The sequence below is a fragment of the Cervus canadensis genome, chromosome 1 (genome assembly GCF_019320065.1).
Source record: "Cervus canadensis isolate Bull #8, Minnesota chromosome 1, ASM1932006v1, whole genome shotgun sequence".
Classification (NCBI taxonomy): domain Eukaryota; kingdom Metazoa; phylum Chordata; class Mammalia; order Artiodactyla; family Cervidae; genus Cervus; species Cervus canadensis.
The window spans coordinates 17,400,709-17,412,976 of NC_057386.1; the positions used below are offsets into that span (position 1 = coordinate 17,400,709).

At 45.2% G+C, this 12,268-nt stretch overlaps 1 protein-coding gene across 5 annotated transcripts in view; it reads left to right on the top strand.

The window, feature by feature from the left end:
* The window catches only part of PLEKHM1 (pleckstrin homology and RUN domain containing M1), a 58,493-nt gene that overhangs the window by 18,585 nt on the left and 27,640 nt on the right, over positions 1–12,268 (top strand). For all 5 annotated transcript variants that reach the window (XM_043466173.1, XM_043466138.1, XM_043466166.1 and 2 more), the window contains one exon: positions 3,913–4,318. In XM_043466173.1, coding sequence (XP_043322108.1) covers positions 3,913–4,318 — 406 coding nt within the window. The remainder of the gene's footprint in view (positions 1–3,912; positions 4,319–12,268) is intronic.

Sequence of the window (12,268 nt, forward strand, 5' to 3'; positions counted from 1 at the left end):
TTCTGGTGAAGCTCTGTGAACTTGATTTCAGCTTGCCTTTAGTTTTGATTTGACAGAAGCTGTAATTGATCACACAGACTTCTTGCCATTTGGTGGCATTTCTCTAGGCATTGAATCACTCACTTATTCTAACACCCCATCCATTCTTGTCATTAAAATCTTTCTTATAGATCAGGATTCATGTCTATTTGATAACCATTTTGGCAATGCTAGTGAGTGTTTAAATAAATCTTCTCCTTTGCTTACATTTTTATGTTTGTGTACAGGGAGGCTAAGCAGCCTTATCAGTGATAATGAGGTTAGTGTTACTTTGTGCCAAACCCCGTACTAAGCACTTTACCTGTATTATCTCATTTAATCTTTGTCAGAGTCATAAAAGGTGGATGCTGTTACCACATCTGTTTTTCAGATAAGGGAATTATGTCCATGAACTTCATGTTCACATTGTGGGGCCCACAGCCACATGCTAACCAAGACCAGGTGGACTCGGGGAGCCCTGCTCTTAATCACTCACCACACCACCTCCTGAGACCTCACAGAGGACCTTGTCAAAAATCTGCCTCACTAGTTCATTTCAGATGAGGTCCCATTCTGTCCCAGCGGTTTGGACACATACAGTTGGTTAGCAAATATCCCTTCCTCTTCTGCTGGTGGAAAGTCCCCTTTTCTCTCCAGAACTCATCGTTGCCTTCTCCCTACAAGCTGCACTCTTGGATTTCTCATGGGCCTCTTTAGAGTGCAGCTTTAGAGCAAGAATGAGCCCCCACCTGCCTCCCCCCCATAACTCTCCCACAAATACAGCCGCACCTTTCTCTCTGACAAGTCATCCATTTATTTGCTGTGCCGTGCTTAGTTGCTTAGTCATGTCCGACTCTTTGCGACCCCATGGATTTCTTTGTCCGTCGGGATTCTCCTGGCACGAATGCTGGAGTGGGTTGCCATGCCCTCCTCCAGGGGATCTTCCCAACCCAGGGATCGAACCCAGGTCTCACACATTACTTATCAAGACAGAATTCACATACCATAAAATTCACCATTTTAAAGTGTAGTTTAAAAAAATAATAATAAATAAAGTGTAGTTTTCAGTGGTTTTCACTATAGTCTCAAGGTTGTGAATTCAGCATCTATACTATCTTTTTAAAAAAAATATTTGCTTGGCTGCATTAGGTATTAGTTGCGCCACACAGGATCTTGTATCTTTGTTGCAGCCTGCATGATCTTTAGTTGCAGCATGTAGGATCTATTTCCCTGACCAAGGATCAAACCCAATCCCCCTGCATAGAGAGTGCAGAGTCTTAGCCACTGGACCACGAGAAGAGCCCCCAGCATCTACTACTATCTAATTCAAGAATATTTTCATCCCTTACCCATTAGTTATAAATTTACCTATTCTGGACATTTAATGTCAATCAAGTCATAAAATATGTGGTTTTTTGTGACTGTCTCCTTTCACTGAGTGCCATGTTTTCAAGGTTCATCCACATTACAGCACATATCATGGCCAGATAATATTCCATTGTCCATTGTGTAGATATGCTACAATTTATTTATCCATCAGTTAATGGGCATTTGTTTTTTTTCTGCTTTTTAGCTGTCATGTTGCTATGTGTAGTCATGTACAAGTGTTCTGTGTGGACATGTTTTTAATTCTCTTGGGCATGTACCTAAGCATAGAACTGCTGAGTCCAGTAGTAACTCTATGTTTAATATCCCGAGGAACTATCAAATCGTTTTCCACAGAAGCTACACCGTTTTACATTTCCACCAACAATCTGTAAGAGTTCCAATTTCTCTGCATCTTTGCTGATACTTGTTATTCTCTGCCTTTTTTATTATAGCCATCCTACTGGGCATAGAGTAGCATCTCATTGTGGTTTTGATTTGCATTACACTATCGTCTAATGATTTTGAACACTTTTTCTTGTCTTTGTTGGCCATTTGTATGCTTTCTTTGGAGATATATCTATTCAAACCCTTTGCCTATTTTTTAAATGGCTTTAAATTGGGTTATTTATTATTAAGTTGTGAGAGCTCTATGTTCTGGGTACTAGACCCTTGGATATATGGTAATATTTGCACATTTTGTATGCAAATATTTCTATTAGATATATTTTTTATTAGTTGCTTATGTATTAGATGTCATATCTAAGAAACCATTGCCTGATCCAAAGATATGAAGCTTTATGCTTGTTTCCTTCTAAGAGTTTTATAGTTTTAGGTCTTACCTCTAGGTCTTTGATCCATTTGGGGTTAAATTTTGTTTTTTGGCTGTGCCATGCAGCTTGTGGGATCTTAGTTTCCAGACCAGGTGTTGAACCCGGGCCAAGGCAATGAAAAGGCCAAATCCTAACCCCTGGATCACCAGGGAATTACCTGGGTTAATTTTTTTTTTCCACTATTCATTCATTTATTTAACTTCATTAGGTCTTAGTTGTGGCATGTGGGAACTTCATTGCAACACACAGATTCTCCAGGTGTGGTCCATGGGCTCAGTAATTGCAGTACACGGACTCTCAAGTTACGGTTTGTGGGCTTAGTTGCTTGTGACACGTGGGATCTTAGTTCCCCAGCCAAGGACTGAACCCATGTCCCCTGCATTGCAAGGTGGATTCTTAACCACTGGACCAACAGGGAAGTCCCCTGGGGTTAATTTTTTTTCTGTGGTGTGAGATAGGGGTCCAATTTCATTCTTTTGCATGGAACCATTCACTTATTCCAGCACCATTTGTTGAAAAGACTGTTCTTTCCCCACTGAAATGTCTCAGCACCTATGCTGAAAATCAGTTGCCCAGCAATGTGTGGGTTGGCCACCTCTTCTTGACTAGAATGCTTTAAAATGTTGTTTGGGGTTGTGATGGTATAAATAAGAGCAGAGCTCACCTAGAAGGCAGTCAGATGAAAACTTGAGATCTGAAATCCTTGTTTCCATAAGCGCACACGCAGGGGAGCTTGATGTGTCTTCTGCACCCACTCTAAGCCTTTAAGGCAGATGTGTGCAATCTCTTGGGCTCCAGACAGCTCTTTTGACACTAGAACCTGCATTTGTCTATGGGTTCCTCACTGGATTCATAAGCAGAGGTGGAGACAGCAAATAGGTTTACTTCAGAAACAGAACTTGGGTTCTCTGAAGCCTCAGCAGAGGGAGGGAGGGAGGAGCAGCCACTAGTCGGTGCACATTCCAGAAGGTATAGCAGTGTGTGTGTGTGTGTGTGTGTGTGTGTGTGTGTGTGTGTGTGTGTGTACACAAAGGCAGTGACATTGGCTCCCTTGGCCCCAGACGTACCGCTGAGGGGCAGGAAGTGCCAGTCCCATCAGGCACACACCCCGTGTACGTGGGCACACACACCACATAGCGTGTGTACACTGTTCTCCAGCAGCAGCTTCTGGAACTGTGAGGCTTCTCTGGCTCCATGCCCAGCCCGTCACCCCAACCCTGCTGCCCAGTTACTTACTGTTCCAGGGACAAAGAGGATCCTCACTTCACCCCCGTCCACATCCCAGTGAGCAGTCTTGGAGCCCAGCCCGGAGACACCATTCACCGAGGCTCTGCCAAGGTCGGCGTGGGGCGGGGACAGGCCACGCAGCCGTTTGGCTGAGCAGACTCGCCAGACCCACTGTCAGCCCGCTCAGAGGGTAAAAGACAGGCAGTTCCCGTTCGCCTCGAGTCCTTTCCTCTGCTTTGTGAGCTTTGTCACCTGAGACCCTGGGCCGCACAACTCACCTGGTCACCGAACCTGCCCAAGTCCCAGCTGGAGAAAAACTTTGGTGGGAGGGTCTGTGTGTGGGAGCTGGGAGCACCGCCATGACTAAGGGGGTTATTTTGTTCAATCACAAAACAGCAGTTTTCCACTTAGCCTTGGGCATTCCAGCTGACAGCCCCATCACACGGTTTCTTTGTTTAAAAACTTCTAGGGTGTTGTCAGAATTCAGCAAAGCCCAGGTAAACTCTGTGCCAGCCAACGGACTGAGCCGAGAAACGGAGGTTCCCATGCTGCAGGCCCCGCTCCCCCTCCCTGGCCTCGACACCAGCACATCCCTGCACTTGGAGGAACCAGCAGAGCCCCGCCACGCCCAGGCCTCCCCTGGGACTGGAGATGGGGACCACAAGCGGGAGCCGCTTGCCCAGGCGCCCGGCCTCCTGGGGTGGCCGCAGCCGGGCCCTGCCCAAGCTGTCCTTTCGGGGAGCGCTTCAGGCCAGCAGCCTCCTCGTCCCGTGAGAGACGCCACCAGAGCAGCCGGCCAGGAAAGCGGCCAGCAGAAGCCCCCGGAGGATGACCGACCTTGGCTCAGCCTTGCGGTTCCCTCCCCCACCAGTCCGGTGAGTGGTATAAGCTGAGTTTTGGGGTGAAGGGATGGGAGGAGAGGAGGGGGTGTTGGTGCATGTCTCAGAGCCAGTGGGGGTTTCCCCAGCTAGTGACCCCATGGTCTCTGCCTTCTCCCTCTGAGCCCCCTCGCCTCCTATGGTTCGGTATTAATAGAACATCGCGGTGATGGAGCTAATGTTCTATGGGGTGTGAGTAGTGGATGGGAGCCGGGCTTTTTGCCCATCACTTCCCACGGGTGTCGCCTCTCACCTGCACACCTACCCCCTGGAGAAGGTAGTTCCCTCCCGACCACAGGCTCTGCTCTTCACCACAGACACTCACCCAGCTTCTGCCTCACTGAGCTTTGGTCTCCTCCTCCGTGCTTGTTACTATTTATTTATTTACTTAGCTGCGTCAGGTCTCAGTTGGAGCATGCGGGATCTTTTGTTGTGGTGCAGGGATTCTCTAGTTGTGGCGCGTGGGCTTACTTGCTCCACAGCATGTGGGGTCTTAGTTCCCCAACCAGGGATCAAACCCAAGTTCCCTACATAGCAAGGCAGAATTTTTTTTTTTTTGCCACTGTGTCTTTTCCTTTTTTTTTTTTTTTTTAAATTTTTGAACTTTTTATTTGGTATTGGGGTATAGCTGATTAACAATGTTATGATAGTTTCAAGTGAACAGCAAAGGGGCTCAGCCATGCATATACATGTATCTATTCTCCCCCAGATTCCCCTCCTATCCAGTCTGCCACATAACATTGAGCAGAGTTCCACGTGCTATACAGTAGGTCCTTGTTGGTTATCCATTTTAAATATAGCATCCCAAACTCCCTAACTATCCCTCCCCTTCCCCTTGGCGACCATAAGTGTGTTTACTGATCACATTAAAATGAAAGCATTTTAAATATGTATTTTATTTTTATTATTATTATTATTTTTTTATTAGTTGGAGGCTAATTACTTCACATAAATATGTATTTTAAATAAAATATAAAATTAAAGTTTTAGTTAATTAAATAAAACTTTAAAGTTTTAATTAAAGTTATTAAAGTTAACTTCACTTTTTTTTTTTTAACTTTCTTTAATGTGGGTCCTAGAGCATCTAAGATGACCTGTGTGGCTTGCATTTGTTTATGTGGGACGACACTGTTCTGGAATAAGCTATTCTAGTGTGTTGATGCCCTGAAGAAGCCAGCGCTGGGACTGGCCTGGAAAAAGCCCTGAGGGTAGAGGCTGGAACTGGGGGCCCTACTACTATGAAGCAGTAGTCAAACTGTGAACTCGAGTTCTTATGCCATTTCACATTTGTTCTTGGGTCATGAAAAGCAGAAGTAGGAGCTGGAGTGTGCATGTACCCACACAAAACCCAGAGCTCATCCCAGCTGTGTCTGGGGCTCGTGTTGGGCATACAGTCTTACTCTTTCAGCTCCATCCACAGACATCCCTCCTTTGGCCTGTAGCTTCTAGATTCTATAACTCAGGATGGGCCAGGGCCATGAAATAGACTATAGGAGACACCCCCACCCCCTCTTTTAACAGCTTTATTGTGATATAATTCACATACCATACTATTCACCTAATCAAGTGTATAATTCAGTTTTTTTTTATTCACAGCTGTACAACCCTCACCACAGTCTCAGTTTAAATATTTTCATGTTCCATAAAAGAATCCCCCTGCCCATTAGCAATGATTCCTGTCCTTTCCTCCCACTACTGCCTCTCCTCACCTTGCTCAACCCCACGCAACCACTAATCTACTCTGTCTATAGATCTGCCTGTTCTGGACATGTTACGTGTGTAGAATTGTATGATCACATTTGTGACTGGCTTAGTTTCAATTAGCAAAATGTTTTTAAAGTTCATCCATGTTGTGGCATGTATTAGTACTTTGTCTTTTTTTTTTTAATATCCCATTGTAAATTCCATCATATGGATGTGTCACATTTTATTTATCCATTCATGAGTTAATGAACATTGGCATTTTTCCTACCTTTTGACTGTTATGAATAATGCTACTATGAACATTCATGTATAATTTTTTGCTTGGACGTATATTTTTAACTTTTTTGGATGCATAGCTTGAGGTACAATTTTGGGATCATATTGTATCTCTATATTTAACCTTTTGAGAAACTGCCAAACTGTTTTCCAAAAGCAGTTGTCTTGTTTTATATTTCAACCAGCAGTGTATTTCTCTACATCATCACCAACAGTTCTTGCTGTTTTGTTTTTTTTTTTTTATTATATGTGGTATCTCATTATGGTTTTGATTTACATTTCCCTGATGACTAATGATGTTGAGCATCTTTTCATATGCTTATTACCATTTGTGTTTTTCTTTGAAGAAATGTCTATTCAAATCATTTGCTCATTCTTGGGAATTCCCTGGTGGTCCAGTGGTTAAGACTGTGTGCTTCCAATGCTGGGGGCACAGGTTCAGTCCCTGGTCAGGGAACTAAGATTTCCACATGCCACGGCCAAAAAAAGATTACACAGTCTTAAATAGGGTTATGTAATAAATTACAGTTTTTTTGTATATTCTAGACACTAGACCTTTCTTAGATAACTGATTTGCAGATTTTTCTCCCATTCTGTGCATTATCTTTTCACTTCCTTGATGGTATCATTTGAAGCATAAAAGTTTTGAATTTTGATGTAGTCTCTTTTTTGTTGCTTGTACTTTTGGTTTTATCTCTAAGTACCACTTTTCTAATCCAAGGTCATGGAAAGTTACTCTCATGTGTTCTAAATGTTATAGTTTCATCTCTTACATTTAAATCTATGATCGACTTAGAGTTAATTTTTGTATTTGGTAAAAGAATGGCACCTGACTTCATTTTTTTACATGTGCTTATACAGTTATACGAGCACCATTTGTTGGAAAGACTTTTTTTTTTTAAACATTTTTATTTATTTATTGGCTGTGCTGGATCTTCACCGTGGCTCAAGGGCTTCTCTAGTTGGGGATCATAGTTCCCCAACCAGGGCTCAAACGCACATCCCCTGCATTAGGAGGCAGATTCTTTACCACTGGACCACCAGGGAAGTCCCTGGAAAGACTACTATTTGCCTGTTGAATTGCCCCAGTTTCCCCTTTAAACATTTTTTTGAGGAATGATGTATTTAAAGCACCCAGATCCTCAGTGTACACCTCAGTGGATGCGTATATATCACACACACTCTGTAACCACCATCCAGATTGAGATATAGAACATTTCCAGCCACCAGAAGTTTCGCTTCTGCCCTCTTCCACTCACTGCCCCCCCACTCCAAAGGAAACCACAGTTCTGACTTGTAGCCCATAAAGTCTTTCCTGTTGTTGAACTTTATATAGATAGAATCACATAGTATATATTCTTTTAGTGCTTTCATTGAACGTTATAATGTGAGATTCATCTATAGCCTGAGGTTCTTTTCCATTGTTCTGTAGTATGCCACCATAAAAATACAGATTCTTTACCACTAGCGCCACCTAGGAAGCCCATAGAATATATCACAACGTCCCGTATATTCAATTCCCGTAATGTATTCACAGAAGTTAGTTGTTTTCAGGTTTGGGCTACTACGAAGAAAGGAGATATGAGCATTCCTATACTTGCCTTTCAGTGAATCCATGTATTCGTTTCTGCTGCTGCTGCTGCTGCTAAGTCACTTCAGTCGTGTCTGACTCTGTGTGACCCCAGAGACGGCAGCCCACCAGGCTCCCCCGTCCCTGGGATTCTTCAGGCAAGAACACTGGAGTGGGTTGCCATTTCCTCCTCCAGTGCATGAAAGTGGAAAGTGAAAGTGAAGTCGCTCAGTCATGCCTGACTCTTAGCGACCCCTTGGACTGCAGCCCACCAGGCTCCTCCGTCCCTGGGATTTTCCAGGCAAGAGCACTGGAGTGGGGTGCCACTGCCTTCTCCATTCGTTTCTGGGTGTGCGTCTAAGAATGGAATCGCTAGGTCACTGGGTAGGCATGTGTTGAGCTCTAGACAGGGAAGCCTGGCGTGCTGCAGTCCATGGGGTCGCAAAGAGTCGAACGTGACTGAGTGACTGAACTGAACTGGACTGAACTAAGATACTGCCAAACAGTTTTCAGAGGGCTTGTACTAACTTAGACTCACATTAGCAATGTGAGCATTTTCATTGTCCTTCGTCACAGTCAGTGGTATTGTCAATCTTCTACATTCTGGCTACTCTGGTAGGTATATAGTGGGGTCTCACTGTGGTTTTGATTTGCATTTCCCTGATGACTAATGATACTGATAGCTTTTCACTTGCTTTTTGGAAGCATTTTTTAAAGTCATTGTCCCATTCTTGAATTGAATTGTGTGTTTTCCTTATTGATTTGTAGCAGTTCTTTATATACTATGGATGTGTCTTTTATTGGAGAAAAAAAATACATATATATATATATATATATATATATATATGTATATATATATATATAGCAAATAAGTTCATATAATCTATGGCTGGCCTTTGAGTTCAGTTCAGTCGCTCAGTCGTGTCTGACTCTTTGCAACCTCTCAATGGTATCTTTTTAGTATTATTTATTTAGCTATGTTGGGCTTTGATTGTGGCATGTGGAGTCTTTTTTTTTTTTTAATATAGTTTCAGCATGTGGGGTCTGGTTCCCTGAGCAGGATCAGACCTGATCCAGGGACCCCCTGCGTTGGGAGTGCCGAGTCTCAGCCACTGGACCACCAGGAAAGTCCTATCAGTCTTTCTGTTTTTCAATCAATGTGTTTCATGTCTATTTTTAAAACCTCTTTCTACCCCAAGGCTATGAAGGCTGTGGAAATCCCTGTATTTTCTTCTAGAAGCTTTCTTATTTTACCTTTTACAATTAGGTATATGATCCGCCTGAGCTTATTTAGATCTGGTATGAGGTAGTTGTTTTCCACATGGATGTCAGGTTGACCTCGCGCCGTTTATTGAATACGACTATAAATCATGGAGCCATGTACGTGTGGATCAGACTTTCTGTTTTTGCTATCCCAAAGGTGACTTCAAGCCCAGAATGTCACAAGGCCCTGAAGTCTGTGACTATGAAACCAGCAGCACACGCTGAGGTTGAAGAGAAAGGCTCTGTGGCCCCCACTAAAGGAGAGGGATGTGCCCTGGGGTCGGTGGCTGTGGGCTCCAACAGGGTTCCCCAGAGTGGCCTTGACCGGGGTGCCTTCACTCCTGTCCAGGGCTGGCTTCTGCTTTGCAGGCTCAGACATCCTGTCTTGCCAGGGTCCCAAAGCTGGTGGATGGGACAGCTTGCTTTGTCAACAAAAATCTTCCTCTGCTCACCAAGTTTTGACACCTCCCCCGACCCCACCGCAGCCTCCATGCAGCTGCTTACAAACCTAGCACCTTCCAGCCCCGGCTTTTACATTTTTTTGAATAAGGTTACTCATTTATTTATTTTCGACTATACCAGGTCTTCGTTGCTGTACAGACTTTCTCAAGTTGCAGTGAGCGGGAGCTGCTCTTTGTTGCAGTGCGCGGGCTTCTCATGGTGGTGGCTTCGCTTGTGGAGCACAGGCCCTAGGCTGTTAGGCTTCAGTAGTTGTGGTTTGCAGGCTTAGTTGCCCTGTGGCATGTGGGATCTTAGTTCCAGGACCAGAGATCGAACCTGTGTCCCATGCATTGGCAGGTGGATTCTTAACCAGTGGCCCACCAGGGAAGTCACCCCAGCTTTTACATTTGCTGTTCCCTCTGCTTGAACTGTTTCCCATCTCACTGCTTTTCCTGTGTCCTTTCAACCTTCCCTGACCACCCTGTTTCAAAAACACCCTCTTTCCCTCTCACCTGCTTCACTTTATGACACTCCTCACTTGCTTAGATTCTGTTACATCTTTGTCTACTTGTTTATTGCCTTATTTCTGTCTAGAATATTATCTGCATGATACAAAAGACCATGCCTGGTCCCTTAGATCTGAGCGCTGTACCTGAGAGAGAGTAGGTATCAGTGAATAGTTCTTAAGTTCTCCAAAGACTCTCAAGATGCCAGCTTGTAAGTTTACATGGAGGAATGCTCCATTGGGTGCGTGGGGCAGGCAGGTCAGTCCAACCAGGTCACCCGCTGCCTCCTGGCCAGCCTCAGGGGAGTCTGGTTGCTGGAGGGTTGCTTGGGGAACAGGGCATCAGAGCACCAGACGCCGAGCCCAGTGTAAGGTGCTGGTCCCTCCCAGGGCCTGTCCCCAGGGGCAGCTGTGTGCCCATCCATCCCCCTCGCTCAGGAGACAGCCCCTGTGCTGCCCCGGGGATTCGACTCTTTCTATGCTGCTCACACTTAGTCATTGCTGCTTATCCCAGAGCCATTCAGCCTTTCTTTAAAACTTAGTTTTATTCAGAGCCCCAGCTATGGGCCCAGCACTATGCTTGGTAGAGTGATGGAGCAGGACAGAGGCCCTGCTCTCTGGAGACAGACACTGGGTTAGACAAAGGCCTTCTGCATCATACTTACACCTGTGTTAAGCACTGGGAAGGACTGGAGTGACTCTGCGTACGTGGCATCTGGAAGGTCGTGAGTTGGTTTCTCAGTTTGACTCCCAGAGGACAGTCTGACTTCTAAGGCTTGGCTCTAATCACTCCCTTCAGGGACCACTGACCTCTGGAATGTGGTCCCCTCCGCCAAGTCAGGCTACAGGCAGTCCTTTCACCTGACATGATGAGGACAGACTGAATAAAAGGGATGTTTTGAAAGTGGTCTAGAGACCTGACATCTCACTCCTCTGCCAGACCCCTCTCAGGGATTCAGCTGTTGTGCGTAGCATCCTGGTACCTGTAGTAACTCCACGTGGCATTCTTCCGTCTTGGGTGCTGGTGGCAGGTGCTGCTCTGGCTTAGATCCTGAGTCAATGGTGATTTCCCCCCACAGGGAACGGGCCAGATGGGGGCCCTGAGTGAGCAGGAGGCTGGAAAGTGGTGGGGGGAGGGGGGACAGTGGTGTGCTTCCCCCCTCCCTGTAATAACTCAGGATCCTGGAGTGGGGCACAGTTATAGAGCTCAGTCCAGGCCCATGTGCAGAAGCTCCAAGGACCCAGTGTTCCCACTGTCTTTCTCTACTACTTAAGAGAACAAAAGGTTTTCCCCAGAGTCTTATTTCCTGGTGGACAGCCTGTGGTCACTGGGCCATGTGTGGACACTTCTCAGCAGTCTCCCTCTTCTCCATGGAGAGAGAGGCCCTCACCAGTGAGCATGTTGTTGTTCAGTTGGTAAGTCATGGACTGCAGCATGCCGGGCTCCTCTGTCCTCCACCATCTCTGGGAATTTGCTCAGATTCAATTCCATTGCGTCGGTGATGCTATCTAACCACCTTATCCTCTGCTGCCCCCTTCTCCTTTTGCCTTTACTCTTGGCCAGCATCAGGATCTTTCCCAATGAGTTAGCTTTTCGCATCAGGTGGTCAAAGTACTGGAGCTTCAGTTTCAGCAGTAGCCCTTCCAATGAATGTTCAGGGCTGAATTCCTTTAGGATTGACTGGTTTGACTTCCTTGCAACCCAAGGGACTCTCAAGAATCTTCTCCAGCACCACTATTTGAAAGTATCAGTTCTTTGGCACTCAGCCTTCTTTATGGTCCAGCTTTCACATTCATACATAACTACGGGAAAAACAGTAGCTTTAACTATACAGACCTTTGTCGGCAAAGTGATGTCTGTATTTTTTAATATGCTGTCTAGGTTTGTCATAGCTTTCCTGCCAAGGAGCAAATGTCTTTTAATTTCATGGCTGCAGTCACTGTCCAAAGTGATTTTGGAGCCCAAGAAAATAAAATCTGTCACTGCTTCCCTTTTCCCCCTTCTATTTGCCATGAAGTGATGGGACCCGGTGCCACGATCTTAGTTTTTTCAATGTTGAATTTTAAGCCAGCTGTTTTACTCTCCTCTTTCACCCTCTTCAAGAGGCTGTTTAGTTCCTCTTCACTTTCTTCCACTAGAGTGGTATTGTCTGCATATCTAAGGTTGTTGATATTTCTCCTAGCAATC